The 25,492-nt window shown below is 39.1% G+C and overlaps 1 protein-coding gene across 6 annotated transcripts in view; it reads left to right on the top strand.

Annotated features, from left to right (window-relative positions):
• Nucleotides 1-2,315: 2,315 nt before the first annotated feature.
• OTUD4 (OTU deubiquitinase 4) overlaps nucleotides 2,316-25,492 on the top strand; it is a 42,088-nt gene continuing 18,911 nt past the window's right edge. For 2 of the 6 annotated variants that reach the window (XM_032855599.1, XM_032855600.1), the window contains exons 1-10: nucleotides 2,458-3,260; nucleotides 8,187-8,270; nucleotides 10,705-10,755; nucleotides 17,219-17,265; nucleotides 17,956-18,028; nucleotides 19,749-19,830; nucleotides 21,431-21,563; nucleotides 24,517-24,574; nucleotides 25,025-25,142; nucleotides 25,233-25,297. In XM_032855599.1, coding sequence (XP_032711490.1) covers nucleotides 3,102-3,260; nucleotides 8,187-8,270; nucleotides 10,705-10,755; nucleotides 17,219-17,265; nucleotides 17,956-18,028; nucleotides 19,749-19,830; nucleotides 21,431-21,563; nucleotides 24,517-24,574; nucleotides 25,025-25,142; nucleotides 25,233-25,297 — 870 coding nt within the window. In that variant the 5' untranslated portion in view covers nucleotides 2,458-3,101. Of the gene's footprint in view, nucleotides 2,428-2,456; nucleotides 3,261-3,375; nucleotides 3,471-3,516; nucleotides 3,822-8,186; nucleotides 8,271-10,704; nucleotides 10,756-17,218; nucleotides 17,266-17,955; nucleotides 18,029-19,748; nucleotides 19,831-21,430; nucleotides 21,564-24,516; nucleotides 24,575-25,024; nucleotides 25,143-25,232; nucleotides 25,298-25,492 lie in introns of those variants that run through there. The other 4 variants (XM_032855605.1, XM_032855601.1, XM_032855604.1 and 1 more) reach the window with 4 other exon arrangements.

The following is a 25,492-nucleotide window of genomic DNA, read 5'->3' on the forward strand; positions in this document are numbered from 1 at the left end:
GATTTATTTATTTATTTTAGAGAAAGAGTATGTACACAGGGCAAGGGGCAGTTGGAAAGAATCTCAAGCAGATTCCCCCTTCCCCTTAGAGCATAGAGCCGAACACAGGGCTCAGTCTCAGGATCCTGAGGTCATGACCCCAGAGGAAATCAAGAGTGAGATGCTCAAGTACTGAGCCACCACGTGTCTGAAACATTTCAACTATAAAACAAGGTTGATAAATTTTCAAACCTGAAGTTCCTACAGATATACATTTCTAATATGGCCTCAAGATATGCACCAATGCAATCTTAACATGATATATACAATAGATTCCCCATAAATACATACTGAACATGAGGTTAGCTTTAGAAATTCTTTTTTTTTTTTTAAGATTTTATTTATTTACTTGACAGACAGAGATCACAAGTAGGCAGAGAGAGAGGAGGAAGCAGGTTCCCTGCCAAGCATCGAGCACTTTGCTGAACTAGATCCCAAGACCCTGGGATCATGACCTGAGCCGAAGGCAGTGGCTTTAACCCACTGAACCACCCAGGCACCCCTAGAAATTCTTATTAAAGAAATATTAAAATATATATTAGAAAAGACATAGTTTTTAAAATATATATTAGAAAAGACATAGTTTTCTTTTGACATATTAGAAAATCTGCTGCTTGTAATATTAATACTATAGAACCTACTCATTTCAGGAAGCCAATATTTAAGCTCTATAGTTTGGATTTTACTTTGAATTCCTCTGTATGTTTAAAAGGCAAAACATGCTAAGGTTTTGTTTTTTTTTTTTTTTTGACAGAGAGCGAGATAATGAGAAGGGTGGGTAAGGGCAGGGGGAGAGGAGAAGCAGGCTCCCCGCTGAGCAAGGAGCCCCATTAAAAGTTAAAACGTTTAAAAAAAAACAAACAAGCCCTGTTGTAAGTAGTGGCAAACTTGGTGTAATTCTGAGTGAAATAAGAAATATATATATGCAAAATAATTATTTTTAAGGAAAGAAAAGCAGTAGATTTGATTTGAAACTAGATTTTTCTAAAGAGTGATTCTGAAGTCGTTCTCTACAAAATGTACAAAATTTAATATTAGGGCAAGAAATTCATTTAGGTCACAGTAACTTTTGTGTTCTTGAAAAACAGCACAATTAGACATAGACTCTAAACACTGAGGATTCAAAATTAGAAACACCCAGGAAACCAATGCAGGCGTCATTAACTGCTTGCACCAAAAGTACTGAAAACAAATTTCTTTTTTTTTTTTTTAAAGGTTTTATTTGATAAGAGAGAGAGAGAGAGAGAGAGAGAGAGAGACAAGGGGGAGGGTCAGAGGGAGAAGCAGACTCCCTACCAAGCAGGGAGCCTGACGTGGGACTCATCCTCATCCCATCCCGGGACTCCAGGATCATGACCTGAGCGGAAGGAAGTCGCTTAACCAACTGAGCCACCCAGGCACCCCTGAAAACAAATTTCTAAGACAGAAATTTCAGTAGTTTGCGTTGGATTCTTAACATCTGGCCTGCTTTGCTCCCATTACTTAACTTCATGTCTAAACCTATGGTAACCCTACACTTTTCCTCTTTTGCCCCACAAGGCCTCAAGACAGGAGTTCAGTTGATGATTAACCACGTATTTTGATAATTAGGACACCTGACATGGTTCTGTCCGCAAATGGGTTAGCAAAATGAGTTCTGGTGCCATAGAAACACGCTGAATGAATTCTGGGTTCTAAAGCATAACGTGTCATTCCACTTTGATGGGTAGAAAGTTGAGTTGGAAGCCTCAAACACTACTGGAACCCATGGCAAATCCAGCATGTTATCGAGTAATTACAACACGAATTTTTTTCAGAAAAGATATTCTAATTTTCTCCGACCAGTGATATCACTTTGTGCTGGGGTGGCGCAGCTACAAGGGCGGGGTGAACAAAGTCTGTGGCAAAGGCATCATCTTGCCATAGTGGGGGAGCTGTACTTCTAATTTTTAATGGGAATCACCAGTCCACGGTCGATTTACTGACAGCCTGTGTCGTCCTGCACTGTGCCAGTTCCCTGAGACTTCGTCAATTAGCTCTATTTTCTGCTTAAACCGTTAAAGCCACCTCCATGGAAACACCAGAAGAGGCCGGGGCGGGGGGGAGGGGAGCAGACAGGTGCGCCCTCTGTTTGGGAATACACAAAGGGCCGACTTAGCCGCCGCTGTGTCCCTGGCAACTCCACGCACGCAAGGCGCGCGCACTTCTCGCGGCGCTGCGGCGCAGTGGGCGGCTCTCAGGGCGGGCTGGGTAGCGCGCGCAGGTCGCCGCGCGTCGGCTCCCGGACACCCTCGGCCTGCTCGCGGACGCGGTGCCCAGGAAGCGCGAAGCCGGCTCCCGGCGACGGCGGCCGCAGCGCCCGCGCTGTAGGGACTTGTAGTCCGCGTGCCTCCCCGGCACCTCCCCCGGGTAGGTCGGTTCGTGCGTCCCCGCCCGCCGCAAGCCGACTTCCTGCCGCCGCCAAAACTACATCTCCCGGCGTCCTCTCCGCCGTGCGGCCGAAAGTGAAAACAAATTCTGGGCTGCGAGGGTGCTGCCCTCCGCCGGGTGCCCCCATCCGCTCCCCGCCCCTCCGGCGCCCTCCTGAGAGGTGGAGAAACGAAAGGCCGCGTCTTTCTCTCTCGACTTCTTCGGCTCCCAGGGTGGGGAGCGCGCGGGGGACGCAGGCCTCGCTTCCCCTGAGCCGGCCCCGCGCACGCGGGAGGCGGGGGTTTCCTCGCCTCACCCGAGTCGGGACGAGGAAACTTGTGGGGGCGGCGACCCCCGGCTGTGTTCCTGAGCCGGGCAGCGAGGCCGCCGGGAAGTGACTGCTCACGCTTGGGGTTTCTTTAGTTTGCCCCCCCGTTACCGCCGGGCGCGTGGTCCCCCGGGAGGCGGCCGCGTGCGCACAGCCATGCATTAGGCAGGGCTCCCCTATGCGCGCGGGGAGCGCCGCCCGCTGCCTCGGGCCGCCGCTGCCAGCCGCCGCCCGCGGAGCCCGAGCCCGAGCCGCCGCCCGTCCTAGGCCGGGGCGTCAAGGAGCCGGGGGCGCGGCCATGTGGGGCTAGTCCGCGCCGCGCCTGGCCTGCACTAGGACCGGCAACATGGAGGCGGCCGTCGGCGCTTCCGACGGGGGGGACCAGGGCGGCGCGGGGCCCCGCGAGGACGCAACGCCCATGGACGCCTATCTGCGGAAACTGGGCTTGTATCGGAAACTGGTCGCCAAGGACGGGTCGTGCCTATTCCGGGCCGTGGCGGAGCAGGTAATGGGGTGGGGAACGGGAGGAAGCTGGGTGGGAAAGCGGCGGCGGGCAGCTGTGCTGGCCGCCCACGTCCGGGGCAGCGCGTGGCCCGGCTGGCGTCACAGCGGCCCATTGTAACGCAGGAATGGGATGCTACCCTGGGTTTAGAAGCTGTAAATCGAAACTTAAAAACCCGTAAATTAACTGGGTGTCGTCCCTCTCGGTGAAGAGGTAATGAGGACAACCTGTGAGGCCTGTTGAGCGCGTGTACGGTTGATTGATGGCTGGGGACTTGGCGAAATGATATTTTTCCATTCTGTTCCGCGTTCACCTCGGTTTTATAAGCACAGCGTTCACGCCAGTAAACCAGGTGTTTACTAGAGGAGGTGGTGCACCAGGCAGTACTCGCAGAGCATTGTTTTTTCTGCTGCTGGACTTTGGAATGTCGGGGAGTCTGCCCGTCGATGTCCACTTGAATCAAGAGCGGAAAAATGCAGTTGGGAACGTCAGCTTTTGAAGAATATAGAATGTTTTAAAAGAATTGTCTTTGAGTAGATTCCACTCTTTGTTATGCTCTGCAAGGTATGCTGAAAATAATTTACTTCTTAAAAGTCTGGTGTTAGGGATTCTCTAGGCTTTTGACTGAATTATTCCTTGCTAATGGTCAACATGACTTTCTAACAAGGAAGAATTTTTTTTTTAAGAAAGAGCTTTTTCCGCGTTATATAACACCGTGTAGTTGGTATGCAATCACCGAAATCCATCCTATATTTGAAAAATAGCTGCTGAAATAGTTGGATAAAAGTCTCATATTACTGTCCTGGTGTGTATTTCATACCTTTCACAGTTTGCTTTTCTTCAGCTTAAGGTCTGTTCCTACCATCTCTTTCCCTCCCATGGAGTTTTTATGGTATTTTTTTTTTTCCCCTCTCACCCTTTTTTGAATGCTAAGTAGTTTTTCAGAATTTTTGTTTGTGAGTCAGTGTTTTACTTAACATCTGTAGTCTGGTCTATTCTTACTTTTTTCAACTTCTAAAGGCGAGCCATTTATTTTCCAGGGCCCTTGCTTTCACATCAGTATCAGAAAATCCGTTTTTCAAGCGAGAAATTGACTTAACTACTTTAGCTTTGCATTATGTTGCAGGCGTTGTCATTCATACATTCTGTGTATAACTCCCCAAATCCAGCCCTTTTTCAGTTCATTAGATTTCTCTCATTTTTAGAAATTTAGGATGTTCCAATGTTGTTGTGGGATATGTTCACACACTCCCACCCCAGTCTTTACTATTAGTAGATAAACAATCTGTCCCATTTGTGAATTTTCTGGATCTCCATCTGTCCTGGTGTTTCTGCCTCAGCTTCCCCATACTCCTTAGCACCTCCGGAAGCGGAACGAAGAGGTGGAAGTGAATTTAGCCCTTATTTACACATCGTGTTAGCTCTAGCAAGAATTTGGTTAGGAAGGAGGGAGAAACGAATGAAAATAAGGGAAGTTTGATGCTTATTTGGCATTGGATTATCCTGATCCTGGTTCATAGTGAAGTAGAAAAGTGTGTCTCGTTTCGGTATCCTGTGCCATAACTGGCAAACTTGGTTATACAGAAATCTCTCTTAAGGAGGATGTCTATTTTTAAGTAGAAGGGGGCAAAGTTAGTGTCACTAAGAACTGATTGTTCATGTCATATAACATTTTGTATCTCAGGATTTAAATCAGGCATAAAGAAAATGCCTTCTTCAATTATGCGACTGTGATTTTTAGTATACTGAGCTTAGAAAGCTTAATACCATGAATTTTGAGGGAAACTCCTTTCTTTAGCAGACATGGATTAAGGATATAGCCTTCATGGCTAAAGGCACAGTATGTATATTGGGGTGGAGAGGGAAGTAACACCAACCTCACACTTAAAGGGTGTGCTCTATAAAAATATGTACAAAGGCTTTACTTTTCTGCCAACAGTTTTTCCAATAATATCAAAATAATTTATCATTTCTAAGAAGGAGCCAGAGTAAATAATCTAAATGGCAATTTTTGGGAGGTAGACTTGAATTAGGAGTCTCCTTTTCCTCCAAATTACCTGGTTTAGATACGCCCTTCCCTTTTTACACTTCTGGACTTGGGCCTGCAGGAGGCCTGACCTGAATCAGCTCTGTGGCTGTGGAGCTAAAAATAGGGCGCTCTTAGAGGATTTGCTAAAGCAGTGTGTCTCCTCCTTTCCTAGTGTTTATCACTATCTTGTCCCAAGTAAAGATTGGAAAGTCTCCCTATTTTCTAGGTTATTTTCTGGCATATAATAATTTGCAGAGATACTTGTCTTAACATTTGCATTCTTCCTGTCCTTGAACTTTCACAAAGTTGTACTTTTTAAACAGTTGTCATTTAAACTTCCTTCTCTTGCAGTGCTTGGCTTTGTAAAGCTCCAGCACTCTACAATTTATGGAAGTTGCTGAGAATTTTGCTTCTGAGTGACAGGTTCAGATTTCATGTGTTAATAAGACCTTTTTAAGAGGAGAAAAAACAGATAAGCTTGTCATTGTTTTTAATGGAAAATAGGCTTTAATCAGTTATGTCTGCCACCTGTTGCTAGGTAAATGGCTCTAACACTATCTTCAGTTTGCCAAAGGCAAGAAAGCCCTATCAGACAACACTGGTTTACTCAAATAATATCTTTATTCATAATAGTGTCTTAGGTAGCTTCTGTGGAAGAAGTGTTGCTAAATGTCACTTGTTGAATTGGCAAAAATACTGTGTGGTGGTTTATTTTTCTATATGGACATTTCTTCTAGGGCTGGAAGCTTAGAATATGTAAAGATGCTTTTCAGTAGTTTCCAAGATAGCAATATAGGTGTACTTCGTTAAGCTGAAAACCAGCTATATGCTGAAAACAAACTTATTGCTAACCTCAGCTAGTACATCTTCAGTGTATCTTAGTGTAAAGACATAACTAGCTCTCTCCAGACAGTCGTGCTTCTTTGGTTCTGTGAGTATAAAGATTTTATTTATTTATTTATTTATTTATTTATTTATTTTAGAGGTAGAGAGAGAGATGGAGAGAGTGCGTGCTAGTGATTGCAAGTGCGTGTGGGGGAAGAGACAGAAGGGGAAGGAGTTGGGGGAGAATCTCAAGCAGACTACACGGATTGAGAAGTCCAGTGTGGGGCATGACGTGGGACTCACTTTCACGACCCTGAGATCACAGATCATGACCTGAGCTGAAACCAAGAGTTGGACACTTAACTGAGCCACCCAGGTGCCCCTCTGGTTCTATTTGTATAAATGAACCTTGGATGTTATCCAGAGACCTGTAAAATGCATTTGGATCCTCCCTTTTCCTGAATTCACTGCTCATCTGAGCGTGAGGAAGAATCTCTCATTTGGACCTGTAACTCCTTTTTTTTTTTTTTTTTTTTAAAGATTATTTATTTATTTATTTGACAGAGAAATCACAAGTAGGCAGAGAAGCAGGCTCCCTGCTGAGCAGAGAGCCTGATGTGGGGTTCAGTCCTAGGACCCTGGGATCGTGACCTGAGCTGAAGGCAGAGGCTTAACCCACTGAGCCACCCAGGCACCCCTGGACCTGTAACTCTTAAAGCTACTTTATATTAATATAAATTCTTTTTTCAGGAGCCTTATTAGTGGTTGGACATGTGGTTATTTTAAATGGTTCAGGGTCTCTCCCCCTCCCGCCCCCAACCCTTTAGGGTACCAGGAACACTTTGATTTGAGACACTCAGTAATAGAAAATAATTTTAATCTTTTCTTTTAAGCATGATAGTTAAAGTATTGGAGGCTAGCCAAAAGGGTTCCTAAGCATTTGATTATACTAGTTTCTTTCAAATCAAAGCTTCAGCATTTTAGTAAGAGACAAAATGCCCGTAAGTTATCCTTTCATTGAACTAGTTCAACAGAAGAATACAGAGGCTACGAAGTGAGAGGATTTTGATCATCTTCATAGTGTGGCTTATTTCAGTTGGTGCTTTAAGATTTTGGGCTGAGGCTCTTGGCTGGCTCAGTTGGTAGAGCATGTGACTCTTGATCTCAGCATTGGTGAGTTCAAGCTCCATGTTGAGCATGGAGCCCACAAAAAGATTTTGGGCCTAAGAGCAAGTTTCAAGGCTCTTGGGATGGTAGAACATAGCAGCATGTTTGCATCTTGTGTGCTGCTCACTTGGATATTCCTTCAAGAATTGTGGAAGGGGCGCCTGGGTGGCTCAGTGGGTTAAAGCCTCTGCCTTCAGCTCAGGTCATGATCCCAGGGTCCTGGGATCGAGCCCCGCATTGGGCTCTCTGCTCATTGGGGAGCCTGCTTCCCCCCGCCGCTGCCTGCCTGTCTGCCTACTTGTGATCTCTGTCTGTCAAATAAAATAAAATCTTTTAAAAAAACCCACTTTAAAAAAAAAAAATTGTGGAAGCCTGACAGCTAAGGATTTAGGAATGAGTACCTTAATTTTTCTGAAACCACAGGGGAATTATATCTCTACATAACATGTAATTCCAAATTATTAGAAAAAAGAAATCTAATTCTTACAGGCTTAAAGAGTCCTGTTGAAGTTGCCTATTCTTGTTTCCAAAAAGTATAGGATGAAGCTAAGCACTATGTAGCAGAGGTTCTATTAGCCCTGCATTGTGAAGAGCAAAGCTGTAGGAAGGCTGGTCAATAAAGGAAAAAGTATGTTAAGTTTACAAAGGTTTCCTCACATGAATGACCTGAAGGAGAAATGGTAGTAAGTTCTTCATAGAACGACTTAAGAAGTAGCACTGACTATAGGTCACTTCACCTTTGGTTAGAGGAAGAGGTGGGAATGAAAAAAGATTTAGAAATTACTAAATGGCAAACAGAGAGAAACTGATTTCTATTGGTTGTGAGGTTATTTAGGGTGTGAAAGTTCTAGCTTGTACCTTAATTCTCTTAACAAAATGTGTAATAGCATGTTGCTTTTCTTTTTCAGGTGTTACACTCTCAATCTCGCCATGTGGAAGTCAGAATGGCCTGTATTCACTATCTTCGAGAGAACAGAGAGAAATTTGAAGCGGTAATTTGGAATTTTAAACATGGAATGGTGTCTTAACTTGCATTTACATTTCAGCCTTTAGAAGTGGTCTGGTGGGAGTTTCACAGCCTGGATCTTAATGCAGGTTATGGAAAAAAAAATGCTTTATTGAATTTAAATCCAATTATATACAATTGTGATTTTTTTAAGCTGTTTTGTGGTTTTCATTTCTTTAGACATTTAGAAAGTTATGATAGGTAAGATATAGGGCTGTGGAAGATGAAAGGTTGACTTGGACAGAATCCTTGCATATTAAGAGTGAGCTTTGTCTGTCATGGTCAGGAAATTGGGTGTCATGGTTAATTAATAGTTTTCTGTGATTTGTAACTCCCTATGAATTTAAAAAATTTCAGACTTGGAGTATAAAAAATACGCTGAGCATAGCTAATACTAAGCCTTTAATTTTATCAGAAGGCATTTATAGATTTTTAATTTTCAGGGTTCATCATTGTGAATCATACATCAGAACACTGTAATTATGTAAATAATGATTAATAGTTGCTAGAATGTTGTATAACAACTTACTATAATTTTCTCAGTAGTATGTAGTAGGCTGTGAAATAAGATGCTAGAGTGGCCTGTTTTCTTTTTACATTGAAAGCTTTATAGGATTTACTAGTTATTGGTTTTATGACCTAGAATTAGGCCATTGGACTTTCAATGATACTTTTCCCCTTTGACTGCCAAAAAACATTGACACCTTGCACATATCTCAATTCTAAAACTTAATAGGTAAACAGTTCTTAATTTGGATGTGCTTTTTGGTTGGTGTTCCTGTATTCAAGCCAGATGGTACTACTGGTGACATTCTAGATGTATTCTGGGTGCCTTGTTATAAGAAAGGCAGTAATATATTCCAGGAAGGAGAGTTAACCCATTTGATCAGGAGATTTGAGAACTTGTTTTACAAAAAGGAAACTGGTGATGTGGAGGTTAGATAAGAGTATTAGGGTATAGCATAAAAGGGGGAGGGGTGAGGAGAGTGGAGTGCTTTTTACGTATTTTAAAGAAATTACAAGTGATTAATCATTATTATTGGGCCCACAGAATAAAACACTGTTGACAGTAATGGAAATTGCTGTCATTATTTGAGCACTTCCTCTGTGCCAGGCATTGTTTAAGTTCTTTGCTTATATTTATTTAGCCCTCAACATTTTTAAGAGGTATGAGCAGAGGTTGAAAGTTCCAAGGGGAAAAGTTTCACTTTCCTTTTATAATTTATACTAAGCACCTTCAGAGAATTCCTATTGGCCAAAACTGGAGAAGACTGTCATGGGAAGGAGGGTGAGGGTGTGTGCTTTGTTTACTGACAGTGTTTAGTCAGACACTTTCTAACTGATTAGGAGAATCTCAGATTGGATGCAGGCTTGTATCAGAACGCTTCGTAGTTCTCTTCCAACTTTAAATGGTTCTGTGGGTTTTTTCCCCTATAAGTATAAATAATCACCTCATACAGAGTTGTGTTGGTGGGATATTTAAAATATATGGCTGTTTTATTATAAGGATGTGTTGAAACTTAAGATACTTTTTGGAAATTTGACAGCATATAATTTAGAAAAGAATCAATCTCAAAAAAAAGCCATGGGTGTTTAAAAGATTTTTATAGACTGGAACATGTACTTTAATGTTTTTATGTATATCAGTTTGCTAAGTTAACTGGGACTATACTTTAAATGGAATTTGGTGTTCCAGATGAATGTCTTTTAGAGATTTTTTTTTTTTCAGTTAAATTAGTGTGATGGCTAACAAATCACATAGCTTGAATAAACTTTTTAAGTTAAACAGTGAAGCAAGCTGTAGTAGAAAAATCTTATTGGTTCTCCACAGTATCTTGCATTATTAGTTCTCATTTGTTTTTAGTGTGACCTAAGAGACACTATTCATATCTGTAATAGTAAATTAATATTTCTTAGCTAGTATATTGTCTCTGCATTGGCCATTACCAAAATACTCCTCTTAAGTGCTTGTTTCATATATTTGTCTGTTCATAATGTCACCGACAATGACCTTGAATTGCCTTCTCCCTCAGTCTGCAAGTCTTTCCTGGGCCCAAGGCCCTCTCTAAACAGGTGTCCAGTTGAGTTCCTCTCTCACTCTGTTCTCCCCAACCAGTTGTCCTGTTTCTGCTCACTGGTTGGCTTCTGTCTTCTCAACATAGTGTTTACTGCCTCTTCACGCCGCATTGTGCCTGTCCACATCCTGTCCAGGAAATCTTTTCTGATAATGTTTCCTTTTTAAAATTCTTTTGTCTGTTTATAATCTTCACTTAATGATTTTTATGTATTTTAATAATTAGGTTGTTTACATGTATTACTATTACTGATGTATCCAAGGTTCATGTAAAAACTTGGTAATTTACAGTGAAAAGATTTTTTGGTTTGATATATTTCTAATAGACTTTTTTTTTTTTTTGCAGTTTATAGAAGGGTCATTTGAAGAGTATTTAAAACGTTTGGAAAATCCACAGGTATGCAGTGATTCTGTAATATATTTCTATTTATTATGTATTGAAGTAATCAGCATTCATTAAAATGTGATATAGTGTATGGAGGGGTTACAGCAAGTAGTTTTTTTCATAAACATTTCTTAGTTGCCCATTTTATATAGCATTTAATTGGAAGACAGTTGGAGCTGTGTACAAGATGTTGCCTCAGTAAGGACAGAGTAATGCTTTTTTAATCTTTGTCATAATGGCATCTGAATATAGCATAAAAGACCTACAATAACAGTGGTGATGATTTTCAGGATTCTGTATTGGTATGGAGATTGGTCTTGGTGGACAGAGTGCAAAGTTTGATTGCTTCTTTAGGCCTCTGGGAAGGTAGGTTCTTTTATGGAGGTTCCATTTCCCATGATCAGCTTGAGAAGAGAGACTGTTGAGAGGAAAACAATGGTACTTCCCAAGTCCCACTGCCTTACTTTTCTTAGTCATGTTGAAGTTAAAAGAATTTTTTTTTTTTTCTGCTTGAAAAACTAATACTCTTCTTTGTAAAAATCCAAAATCATGAAATGCCACACAGAACACCTTGTAGAATATTCTGTCATCCCTAGAGGTAATTTCTGTTGAGTTTACAATGACATTAGCTAAGGAAGAAGCTAAGAAGAGGAGTCGGGTAGGGAGGAAGAGAAATAGTAACTTAGGAACAGTTTATTTGATTAACAGTTGGTGTCTCCATTTGATTCTCTGAAACTAATTGAAGTCCTTGTTGAGTGCTAAGAATAGACAGGCACTCTGGGGATGCAGAGGTAACTGGGGTTTGGGTACTGTTCTCAGGAGTTGCCCTGTAATATGGAAAAATACCTAATACAGCTGAGAAAGCACATGTCATAAGTCTAGATAATGATGCTGTAGGCATTCACAATTATATTTTTACCTAGGTAGGCGAAAGAAGAGATAGTAGGTTGGCATTTGAAGTCTGAATAGATTCTGAATGAGAAATGCCTAGGGTGAATGGTCTTTCTAGGTAGGGAAAATTGTGAGCAAGGCAGATTCAGAAAGCAGTTCAGTTTGTGTGGAGCCTGTGAAGGTAGGAGGTAGTGAGTAGTCAGGGCAGGCTGTGGGACTGGTCATGGAAGAGCCTTCGCTGCTAGGCTCAGTATGGAGCTTATCTTTAGGCTAGTGTTTCTCAGAGTGTCAGCCATTGACTATCTGCATCAGAATTACCTAAGGTGGTTGTAAATTCCACTATTTCAGACCTGAACTAAAGTCTATGCCTGGGACCTGAGAATGTGGTATTGGGAAACCTTTCAACTTTTTTGAGGCAAGAAGTGAGTATGTCACTGCTGAGAATCAAGAATAGTGCTTGGCTTCCTTTTTGGCTGTCTGAATAGATGGATAAAAGAATATTGAGCAGAGATAGTTTGGAAGTGGATGAGACTCGAGGTGGGGAGGCCCGTTGCATGGTTTAAAAAAAAAAAAGTTTAATACATGGAAAAATGTGCACACTATGTGCACATACTCCTTTAAAAAAAAAAGGAGTATTGTGTTACTCCAGTTCTGGAGGCAGACATCTCTGAAGGTCTTTTCGCTAAATCCACTCCTGATTCCATTTTTATTTCAGTCATTTCAGTACGAAGTTTTGCCCACATATCATGGTCACAGATAACCATTTTCCTGTAGTCCCCCCCCCTCCCCCCTTACCTTAAAGCCTCTTTGATGACGAGGATTATATATTTTATTGCTTTTGGGATTTTCATAGTTACCTTTTGTTTGGGGTGCTGAACTGATTTGTGTGTGTGGTTTGAATGTTAAATCCACATTGCATTCTATGTAACATACTGGAAAGATAAATACCAGAATGTTGTATTTAGTAATATTCCTGGTGATTTAAAAAAAAATTTTTTTATTTTTTTATAAACATACAATGTATTATTAGCCCCAGGGGTACAAGTCTGTGAATCGCCAGGTTTACACACTTCACAGCACTCACCATAGCACATACCCTCCCCAATGTCCATAACCCCACCACTCTTTCTTGACCCCCTTCCCCCCAGCAACCCTCCTTCCTGGTGATTTTTGTTCCATTATGGAAAATAAAGGAAACAACAAAGTCTGTTTATTACCCCCCCCACTTTTTTTTTTTTAAAGTAAGTTCTACGGCCAACATGGGGCTTGAACTCATTACTTGGAAATCAAGAGTCACATGCCTTACTGACTGAGCCAGCTAGGTGCCCCCTGTTCATTAACTTTTTAATCGAGAAAAATCCCATGATGATGTTTATAGTAATTTTTGTGTAGCAGTTCAGGCTGTCAAGCTATGAGTTTCTGAGAAAGGGTGGTCATGATGGGAGTGGAGAGAAAAGGGATAGAGGGAGGAAATGAAGTAGTGTGAACCAGACTGACACTGACTTGGGCATCTAGGGGAGGAAGAAGGGAAGTTGCTGCGGTTTTGAGCACGTTCTGGGATGGGGTCTCCTTCCCAGGGTGCTGGCTGGCCAGCTTTTTTATTTTTATGACACCTTGCCCCCCCCCCCCCCCCCCCCCCTTTCTTCTCCAGTTTTTTTTGGTTCCTTTTTATTTGTTTTTTCTTTCTTTTTTTTTTTTTTTTTCTAATTAGAGAAAGTGTATGCGTGCATGTGCATGGGCAAGAGGAGGGGCAGAGGGAGAGGGAAAAACACACTCCCTGCTAGGCATGGAGCCCAACTATGGGGGGGGCTCCATCCCAAGACCCTGAGATCATGATCTGAGCCTAAGTCAGACGCTTAACTGATTGAGCCACCCAGGCACCCCTGTGCTTCTTTATTAGCAACAGATATTTATGTCTTTTTTCATTTTTCTTTTTCCCTGATATGTGGACTGTATTAAATGAGAAGAGAGATATAGTTGATAAATAAACTCTTATGCTTTCTCAGAGAAAGCATCTTTATTCTTTACTTAAAATGCCAGTGGAGCATTTTGAAAAATGCCCCAAACTTTTTGCAGGAATATATTTTTGTCAGCTTTATGGAGGTAAAATTGACACATAGTAAAAACCAGAGTTTTTTTACACCTAAAATTCACCTATTTTAAGTGTATAATTTGATGAGATTTGACAGATGTATACAGTTGCATAACCACCACTACAAATACACAAGGGAGGTTTCCATCACTTCCCAAAGTTCCTGGCGCTTTTTTGCTCTTAATCCCTTTTCCCCCACCTTCTGGCTGTTGGCAACCACTGCTAATTTTAAGTTTTGTCTTTTTTAGACTACATAAATGGAATGATAGTTTGTAGTCTTATGTATTTGGCTTCTTTTACTTAGCTTAATGGAAACACTTGGAGATCCATCCATGTTGTTGTTGGGTTTATCAATGGTTTGTTCCTTTTTGTTGATGAGCTTATTATACGGATGCCGCAGTTTGCTTGTCCATTTATCATTTCATGAATATTTGGGTTCTTTCTAGCTTGAGACCGTTTTATGATTAAAGCTGCTAAGAATATTTGCCAATAAGTGTTCGTGTGGACATGTTTTCTTTTCTCTTGGATTAACACTTAGGAGTGGAATTGCTCTGTCATATGGTAAATATATGTTTAACTTAATGAGAAACTGCCAGACTTTCAAAATGGCTCTGCGTTTTGCTTTCTCATTGGCAATACATGAAAATTCCAACTACTCTTGGTCTTTGTTAACATTCAGTCTTGTCAGCTTTGAAATTGTAGCTTTTCTAGTGGTTGTGTAGTGGTATGTCATGGTGGTCTTAACTTGTATTTATTTCTCTAATGTTGTACATCCTTTCATGTTCTTGTTTGCCATCCATATATCTTTGTTGGTGAAATGTCTGTTCATAGATTTTGCCCATCTTTTGTTATGTTGATGGTTTATTGAATTGTTAGAGTGCTTTATACTGGATATAAGTTTTGTATTGATATGTAATTTTCAGATACTTTCTTCCAACTTGTTACTTTGTCTTTTCATTTTCTTGATAACATCCTTAGTAACAAAAGTTCATTTTTAGTGACTGTTGAAAAACATTTAAATTACACGTTTTTTAATATAGTTCATTAGTTTAAACAGATTTTGTAGAAATGCTTAACTGTCACCCAAAATACAGAAGTATATTAAACATCTTAAGAAGATTATAGCCTTAAGATGGAAGACAATGGTAGAACATAGGTATTTTTTATAATTTAAAATTGACCCTGGTTAAAGAAGACAAGATATTATGATAGCCAGTTTACTTAACCAGACTACAACAGAATTTATTCTCAGGTTTAAGGGCTTATAAAATGGTACATTATTTGAGAGAGAGTATTTTGTTGAAATGAGTAGAATAATTTTCCATTTTTTAAAAGTGATTTAACATCTTTTGCATGAAGTAGATGTAGCTTATGTTTGTGATTTAAGCAAACTGGTTTGAGTGAAGGATTTCTTCTACAACGGAATGTCACTTGTAGCAGTTTATGAGAAGCCATGATTGTTAGGCTGAGGCCTATTTTAAGAAATCTATTTTAATATATGGTACGCATTTCATTTTGAAAACCAGAGCCAACTTTTAAGAACTATTAAAATGAAAAATCTTCTGAGGGAAGGATTATCCTTGTCTGAGATACACGTTGTTTAAAATCTTTTCCTTATCTCAAATTTCTTTAAAGGAAAAAGTGGCAACATTGACTTACCATAGCTCATTTTTGTTAGTGAGTCTTGGTATTAAGTCTTTACTAATTTCACAAGTAGCATAGGAATGCATTCTTATGGTAAAAGATGTAATACAGAATGAAGAGTGAACCACCTGGGTGGTTAAGTGTTTGCCTTCAGCTCAAGTCAGGACCCCAGGGTCCTGGGATCGAGCCCCACATCAAGCTCCCTGCTGGGCAGGAAGCCTGCTTCTCCCTCTCCCACTCGCCTGCTTATATTCTCTCTCACACTGTCTCTCTCTCTCTGTGTCAATTAAATAAATAAAGTCTTCTAAAAAAAAAAAAAAATGAAGAGCAAAAATCCTTCATTTTCCCTGATCTTGAATTCCTTGTCTCCATTGTCAGTTTAGGATGTATCTTTCTAGTCCTCATACACCTGCACATACATATACTGAATATAACTTTTTGTTTCTTTTACCCAATAAGGTTTTTTTGTTTTTGTTTTAAGATTTAATTAATTCGTTTTAGAGAGCAAGTAAAACAGCATGCCTGTGTGAATGAGCAGGAAGAGGAGCAGAGGGAGAGGGAGAGAGAATCTCAAGCAGGCTCCACGCTGAGCATGGAGCCTGACCCGGGGCTCGATCTCCTGATGCTGAGATCATGACCTGAGCCAAGGTAGAGTTGGATGCTTAAGTGACTGAGCCACCCAGGCGCCCCATGACTGACTTCTTATACTTGATAGTCTGATCTTTCCAAGTCAGTTCATAAAGGTATACCTCATTCTTTAGATGATTGTGTGGTGTTCCATACATGGTGTGGATGAATCATAAATTATTTGATTACTCCTTTCCTATTACTGGAATATCCAGACTTTCTTTAAAAAATTTTTCTTTAAACTATTACAGATAGCTACAGTGAACATCCTTGTTTGTGTACACTTGTGTGGACATATGAAATAACTTGTTTAGGATAGGTTTACAGAATTTGAATTGCCACGTGAAAGAGTATGTATGGATATTTAAAACTTTTATATGTACTGGCCATTTCCTCTAATAGGCTTAAAGACATAAAGTGACTCCTTTAGGGCTGTAGAATTTCTGTCTCATTTCAGAAAGACTGCTAGGACACGGATCTCTTTGTACTTTCAATCACCCTGAAAATAAGAGTCCTACTCCTTTTTTATCTTTTCTAATACCTACATTCTCCTACTCACATCTCATTTTCTGGGCATGTAAATGTTCCGAGCTATGTCCTGGGTTCTTGGTTAGAGATCAGAGTCCTTGCCTTCAGCAGGTTCTCCACTTAGAGATACCACTCCGTGGTCTTTCCATCGCAGTAGGAACTATCATTTCACCCTGTGTTACTAAGGATTTTTACAACAGAGACTTGGGCTATTTTTTAAGTCGATTTTTAGGTTTTTTTTTTTTTTTTTAAAGATTTTATTTATTTATTTATTTGACAGATCGCAAGTAGGCAGAGAGGCAGGCAGAGAGAGAGAGAGGAGGAAGCAGGCTCCCCGCTGAGCGGAGAGCCCAATGTGGGGCTCGATCCCAGGACCCTGGGATCATGACCTGAGCCGAAGGCAGAGGCTTTAACCTACTGAGCCACCCAGGCGCCCCTCGATTTTTAGTTATATATGTAATGTCTGTTTTATATAAATGTTTTAATAATACTAATATGTTACATTATATATAATACAAAATATAAACAATATACATAATTATACATATATAATACATAATATACTAATAATATTAATGAGCTTTTTCTAGCTCATGAGGTATAGTCATAAAGGTATGTGTTAAGGTATTGTATAGAGGTATATGTATTATGAAGTATGAAAACTTAAGTGCCAACTTTTTTTCTTTAATACAGGAATGGGTTGGACAAGTGGAAATAAGTGCCCTTTCTCTTATGTACAGGTAAACACTGTAGTAACATTAGGAAACAAAAAGTGAGTGGGAAATTAGTATATATTCCATTATACTAAAATTGTTAGAATAGCAAAGCAGTTTTATGCCTTAATTGTGAAGCATCTTTTCTAAGATTTTTTTAATTGCATCAATTAGGTTTGGATGTTAAATATGTCAACGTTTAGAAATTGTAATTCTCAAAATACCTTTGGGAAGCAATACAGACATTTTTCCAGGCCTGTAAACAATATTACTTAGCAACTTGATAGAGGAATGATTTCCTACTTTTCTCAGGGATGGTAGCTTCAGATATATGGCCACTAGAACGAGGCAAAACACCATGTTACTATTTAACTACTTTTGTCTGGGAGAAGAACAGGTGACTGCTTTATTTTTTCTTCTTGAAATGTCTGTATAAAATTTCATCTTCACAATTTCTGTAATTTTGAAGTCTCCTTTTAGAATTATATCTGAAGTTAACATATATGCAAATTATATTTGAAGTTCTACTTTTTAAAAAGGTACTTTCATACAGGTGTTTTACAATTAAGTTATTGTATTGCTGTCTTTGTTTACTGCTCTCTCCACTGCCTGGGACATTGCTGGACACATATTAGGCTCTTAGTGAATGAATGAACGAATAATGGTTAAGTCATGAAATACATTTTCCCAGAAGTAATTGCTCAATTTTATTTTCAGGAAAGATTTTATAATTTATCGGGAACCAAATGTTTCTCCTTCACAAGTAACTGAAAATAATTTCCCGGAGAAGGTAAGAATTTTTCTAAGCGTTTCTGAAGGATTTAAGTAAAAGAACCACTTGCCACCTTGACTTTCTAGGCTAAGGTGACCTTTTGAAATATTTTTGTATGAAGGTTATGATAATTTTTTTTAAACTTCCTGTTAATCATTATTGAGTCATATTTTGTATTTTTTTTTCCCACAAATCTCCTTGTTGAACACTATCAGAACATTACAGTAGAGGAAAAAACCTCAGATACTAGTGTATATGATTAACTAGACTGTTCTGCATCACTATAAACATTAAGTAGTAAAATTACTTGTGAAAGTAGGTTCTGCCATTGTATCCAAAAATACTTGGGTAATAGTGATATATTTCTCCTTATAAAGATAATTTACTGGCTGAGATGTTATTATCTAGTCCCAAACTGGAAACAACTGAAAAATTATGTAAAGACTAGAAAGAAAGAAAAAAAACAACCCTCAGTTGGTTCATTGTTACAAGAGAACTTTGTTTTAATTAGCTGTTTTGGAATCATCCAGGCCAAGTTGAAGTGTTTTGTCATCGTGCTAATGGTGGTAAAAGGGAGGGGAATTGAGTGAAATACTACCTTATAAAAAGGACTTTGGGGGGCATCTGGGTGGCTCAGTGGGTTAAAGCCTCTGCCTTTAGCTCAGGTCATGATCCCGGGATCCTGGGGTCGAGGCCCGCATCGGGCTCTCTGCTCAGCAGGGAGCCTGCTTCCTCCTCTCTCTCTGCCTGCCTCTCTGCCTACTTGTGATCTGTCTGTCAAATAAATAAATAAAATATTAAAAAAAAAATTAAAAAAAAAAGGGTGCATGGCTCTGTATTTGGCCTATCCCATACAGGTTTGGGAATACACCATAATTCAAACAAAATCAGTGTGTCTTTCTCATTGCATAAGCAATTGACTATTTAGAAAGTACTTAAAACTAAAACAGCAGAAAAAAATTTACGTTTGATTGTGCCTCTTAGAGGTCAGCATCTTCATAAGGTTTTGGAGTATTTAGTATTTTACGGTCTTTTAACTGTCTTGTTTTTTTAAGTAGTGGAAATTCTGTTGTTTTCATGTATATTGTATATTTTTTGTGATCCCATAAACATTTCCCTAGATCATTGAGAACTTTTTGATTTAATGACATTTCAGCATTGGATATACCATAGTTGACGACACTGAAGCCTTAGGTTGCTTCTAAAATAATCTTTTTTTTTTCTTTAAGTAAGCTCCATGCCTAGCATGGAGCCCAGTGTGGGGCTTGAACTCCCCACCCTATCAAGATCTGGGCTGAAATCAAGAGTTGGGCACTTAACCAACTGAGTCCACCAGGTGCCCCTAAAATAATCATTTTTTAAAAAATCTTATTTGTGAGAGTATGTGCAAGAGAGAGAGAGAGAAGGAGAGAGAGGGGGGTGGGGGAGGGATAGAGGGACAGGGTGAGAGCAAGGGAGAAGAGAGTATGAGCCAGGGTGGGGAGAGGAAGAGGGAGAAGCAGACTCCCACTGAGCAGGGAGTCCAATGCAGGGTTCATCCCAGGGCCTTGAGATAATGACCTGAGCCAAAGGCAGATGCTTGCTTAACTGACTGAGCCACCCAGGTGCCCCTAAAATAATCATTTTCTATTTGGATATTATTTATTAGTAATTCAGAGAAATTGGAGGTAAAAGTTGCTGTGTAGGTGTCATAAGTGAAGGACTGGACTGAAAGGTGTCTTTAATTTTTCCCTTTCAGGTATTACTGTGTTTTTCAAATGGAAATCATTATGATATTGTCTATCCCATAAAGTATAAAGAGAACTCAGCAATGTGTCAGTGTGAGTATCACCGTCGTGTTTGTGTAGGAAGTTATATTCCTAAGTTATACAGTCCTAATACAAACAAGTCTGTTTTGTTGCATACGAAGATATGTAGAGAATCTTGGGTTAGCAGAAGTATTAATACTGTAATGAAAACTTGTTTGACTAGGAAAAAATGGAGCTAGTAACTTGAATTTGACTTGTAAGTACAGTTATTTCTTTTCTGCAGTACTTCATTTTGGTAATAAGCATTTGTGTGTGTTTTTAAAGTTGGTGTAGAGCTTGAAAATCTAAATGAGCAAATCAAGCATTTGATTGTTTTGACACTAGAACAGGGTTTCTTAACCTTGACACTACTGCCATTTTGGGCCAGATAATTCTTTGGAGCTGTTCTGTGCATTATGGAACATTAAGTATAATGTCCCTGGCATGTACCATGTAGAGAGCTCTCTTTTTTTCATTGCAACAAGTAAAAAGCTCTCCAAATTTTGCCAGGTGTTTCTTAGAAGGATAAAATCCCCTCTCCTTCCCTAGTTGAGAATTACCATTTTAGTAGTCCTTTTTACCTTACTCTCCTTTATCATCTGTCTGATGTAGTGCACATCACTCAAACAGAGCATTAGTGCTAGGCATGTAACAGCTTTTTCCTTTGTTCTTAAGCTAGTGGTGACCAGTAAAGATATGGGTAATGCAATTTTGAGAATTGATGGATCTGTTTTAAAATAAAGTGTAGCTGTCTGTATCCTAGTCTGTGTCCTCCTCTTCTAGCTGGTTAAAATCTAGACATTTCAGCTTTGGGAAGGATAGCTCATGGAGCCTACCTTACCCATACTTCTCTCATGCCTATGTTTTAGATGTTATCAGGGGTGGCAGAAAGGTGATCTGTGAGAAGGTGGTCTCTTTGGGGACTCATCTAGAGGGTGGGTACCTATTGTTGATGAATTTTTAGTTTCAAAAAGATTGCTGCAGTATAATTAGAGTCCTAAATGCCATCTGTAATGTGTTTTTGAGTATTTGGTAATCTATATTTTTGTGTTTTCTAGTTTTTTTTTTTTTAAAGCAAAAAAGTTGATTAAATATGCTTCTTTCAGTGGGTACTCAGAATACATTTTATAGCAGTTGTTTTTGGAGTCCGTTATGAAAAGCTGTCCTCTTCTAGGAGTCTTAAAGTTTCTTAATGTTTTCTTTCCACATCTCTTAAGGTTGGGCAGATTATGTGACCTTTTTAATTCTCGTTTCCTCATCTGTACTCTTAGAATAATACTTTGCTGTGCGTGGAATTAAATATGAACATATGTAAAGGGTTTGCACAGTGCCTGGAATGCAGTAATTGTATGCATGTTTAGCTTTTACTGTTATCATACTTGTTTCACGGTTGTGGTACCTTTTTGTGTTTTAAAAATGGCATTAGCTTATGTAATGATTTCAAATTAATTACAGAGACAAATTCTAGTTACTTTCTATCTAAATAACTTTTCGATTAAATTGTATTATTGAGCAGAAGATGTTACAGGTGCCCTAGTTAGGATTTTAGAAACCTGGGCAATAGACATTGTCAATTTTGTGTTAAAACATAACATTAGTTAATGTTGCATAACATTTCTCTTATTAATTGCAGCTCTCCTTTATGAATTGCTGTATGAGAAGGTATTTAAAACTGATGTTAGTAAAATATTGATGGGACTAGACACTTCTGAAGTAGTTGATGAAAACAACAGTGAAATATCCGATTCAGAGGATGACAGTTGCAAGTAAGAATGAATTTAAGTCCTAAAATATCTTTATAGTGCCCTGTTAAGAAATAGTTCAATAAGGAATGTGAGGCATGGAGTTGCCTCACATATTGAGGTATTATATACCTCATTATGTACCTAAAATATAGCAATCTGCAGTACAAGATTCTTTTTTCCTGCCTCTGATTTTATCTAATTTTTATTACGGGACTGTTTTTGAAAGTTGATGTTTTTGATTGATAGGCTCTATTTCTGTAAAATCTACAAGTATATGTGTATAATAGACTTAGTTCTGCCTCTCTGTGTGTGTGTATTGTAAAATTTTAAGGTTAACCTGTCATTTGTTTACATATCCAATGATGAAAAAAATGACCATTTTATTTCCACGACTTTCTTTTATTGTTTCCTTACTCAGATAATGCCTTCCTTTTTTGTTTTATATAATAATAGTCCCAAATTGGGGTACAAGTATGAGAACAGCTCTGGGTAATGTCTCTGTTTAGGATTGTGAATAAACACCTTTTAACTTAGATTCTCTGAGGCCTTTTCCACATAGGATAATGTAGGATAGTGGTTAAGAGCTTGGGGCCATGGACAGCCAAATCTGGTTTCAATCCCGGCTTCCTGCTAAAGTGACTAGACTTGGGGCAACTTACTTAAGTTCACTAGCATGCCCCAATTCTATATAAAATTAGGATATATTAGTATTTCCTCGGAGGGAAATTTGTAAGAATTAAAATAAATAATGTATAATGTGTATAGCCTAGTTTCTAGATACGGCGTCTGACATTTTTTTAGTTTTTATTAATAATGTTAAAACGTTTACTCTGTGTTTTATAAGAGCTCTACCCAATTCCATTCCTAGTCAGGATAATATATTATTCCTAGCGTGTGAGAGTATGAAAGCCTACTTGGTGTTCCATAGTGAAACTAGAGAAATAAATGAAATTAAACCTTAGGATATCTAATTCTTTATTGAATATATCTCCTTTTATCAGAAATACCAGGCATTTGTGAAGTTACATTTTTCTGATCCTTACTGAAAAAATGATTGACTACCATTTCTTTGTAAGAGAGAGATGAGTCAGGTTAGAATCTGGGTCTGCTATTGCACATTTAATTCTAGGATAGACTGACTTTAAACAGAAGTTCTGCTCCATCATTTAATCTAGGCTCCTATCTGATTAGAATGTGCCATTGAGCTTAGAGGAAGTTGAGAGAGCGAGTGATTAGCTTGTTATAGCTTATTACCTATTATGGTGTGGAGGACCTTTGGTCCCTGCTCATCATTTTAGCAACAGTTGGGTCTGGAATAGCAGTTGACTGATGAAATAGGTATGAAGTTAAGGCTAGTAAGCTGGAGAAGTTTATGAGGAAAGGTGTGTTCATTGTAAAGTGCAGTCTTTCTAAACTGCTAATGTGTAGCCCTTGGAACATGGAAGCCATTTTTTTCCTCCAAAGATTGATTACTTGAGAGCAAGAGAGCATGCACCCACAGCACATGCAGAAGTGTGCACGAGTGGAAGGGGCAGAGGGAGAGGAAGAATCTCAAGCAGACTCCCTACTGAGCACAGAGCTTGACAAGGGTCTTGATCTCATGACCCTGAGATAACAACTGGAGCCTAACAGTTGCCCCACTGCCTGCACCACCCAGGCTTCCCAATATGGAAGCATTTTAAATTTTTTTTATTCTTAAATTTATTTTAATTAATTTACTTATTTTACTTATTTTTTTTAAAGGTCTTATTTATTTGTCAGAGGGAAGGGGGAGAGAGCGTGCATACAAGCAGGGGGAGCAGCAGGCAGAGGGAAAAACAGGCTCCCTGCCAAGAAGGGAGCCTGGTGTGGGGCTAGATTCCAGGACCCTGGAATCATGACCTGAGCCTAAGGCAGATGCTTAACCAACTGAGCCACCCAGAGGTCCCTGAAGCCTTTTTTAAATTAACTTATTGTTGCATTAATAGCATTTCTCTTCACTTGTATCATGTCTGGCCTAAGAAGGCTAAGGCTTTAGTTTAGGGAAGAATGCTGCATAATTATGGTATGATAGTTAGGCATAGTTTGGGTAATAAGGAGGATGTCACTCTACTCTTGTGCCTAGATTCTTTTCACTTTCATATTGGTCAGTCCTGAAGTGTTGGGAATTATGGGTGATTTTTTAGTCTAGACTGTAGGTTGTGGTCTCTTAAATATTGCCATATTTAAGGACACAGATTTGGAGATTGTCCTGAAGACTGAGAGTAAGGAGGAACTATAGGACAGAAGACTACAGTCTCATCTCTTCTTTTGTTTGTCATGCCATCACTATGTTCCCGCTTTTCCAATCTCTTGGCCACCTCAGGGTCTTTCCACTTGCTGCTCTCTGCCTATAATACTGAATAGCCGTATGATTTGCTGTCTCATCACCTTTAATTCTTTATTCAAAAAGGCATCTTAGCAAGTCCTTTCCTCATCTCACTTATTTGTTATTTCAAGCCTATGTCTCAGCACTATCACTTCTGCTACCTGGCTACCTGGACGCCACCCTACCCTGTAGATAGTACTTATCATCATTTAACATACTGATGACTTAGTTTGTGTTTGCGCTCATTTGTTGTGGAATATTTTGTTTAATGGAGCCTCATCAATATACTGAAAGAAAATATTTACATTAAATATTTTATAAATTCAGTTTTCCATCCACCCAAATTTCATAGTTCTTTTTGTTTCTGTTTTTTTGATGATTGAGCCTTACATAAAGAATTACTGGTAGTTTTTGATCTATATCTTAATATGGATACACATGTGTATGTGTGTGTCTGTGTATGGGCGTTTGTACATCCTTTTACTAAAGCTTGTATGAACTCCACTGGAATATAGCTTTGGCTTTTTGAAACATAATTATGACTGGAGATCTTTATGTGAGGTTAAGATAAGTTAATTGCATAAACACATATTTGTACTTTTAACTATGGTTATATTTCTTTTGTAGGAGTAAAACTACCACTGCTAATGATGTGAATGGAGTTAAAGCTTTGTCAAGCGATCAGGTATTTTTTTTTAATGGTTTTAACTAGTTCTTCCACTTAAGAAAGCACATTAATTTAGTCTTAATTTTTACTTGTACATTTTCTTTTTTTTTAAAGATTTTATTTATTTGACAGGGAGAGAGAGAGATCACAAGTAGGCAGAGAGGCAGGCAAAGAGAGAGAGGGAAGCAGGCCCCCTGCTGAGCAGATGCAGGACTTGATCCCAGGACCCTGAGATCATGACCTGAGCTGAAGGCAGAGGCTTAACCCACTGAGCCACCCAGGCATCCCTTTACTTGTACATTTTCAATGGAGTCAGGATCATCTGACTCTGAGAAAATTTTTGTTGACTTCCTAATTTTTAAAGTTTTCTTTTTCACTGGATTTTACTCTTACATGTATCTCAAACAAAAATGTTTTAAAAGCATTTCTGTTCTGTGTTGATTGGACTTCCTGACTTTGTTTGTTTAGAACCCGAAAAACAATGGGAACTCTCCTAGCCTCCCTTTGTCTAGAAAGGTTCTTAAGTCACTCAATCCAGCAGTCTATAGAAATGTGGAATATGAAATCTGGCTGAAGTCTAAGCAAGGTAAGTTAATCTGTATTTTCCATAAATTTGCTTTGTGACACTTGAAAGTAATTACGTCAACTTGATATTTATACTCATAACTGTTTACAGCTCAACAGAAACGTGATTATTCCATTGCTGCTGGCTTACAGTATGAAGTTGGAGATAAATGTCAAGTAAGTGATTATATAGAGGAAGAAAAAATTTTACTTGATACCTTAATTTATTGTAATAGGAATTAAGACAGTTCAAGTTTGAATGTGTTAATTTGAGATTTCAGAATATATTTTATCACATATGCATTTTAATAGTTGTAAAAGTTTAGTTTTTTGATCCATTAGAGTACATTACCAAAATTTGTATGTATATAA

This window comes from Lontra canadensis, unplaced genomic scaffold (genome assembly GCF_010015895.1).
Source record: "Lontra canadensis isolate GAN:19392208 unplaced genomic scaffold, GSC_riverotter_1.0 scaffold10, whole genome shotgun sequence".
NCBI classification, from domain to species: Eukaryota; Metazoa; Chordata; class Mammalia; order Carnivora; family Mustelidae; genus Lontra; species Lontra canadensis.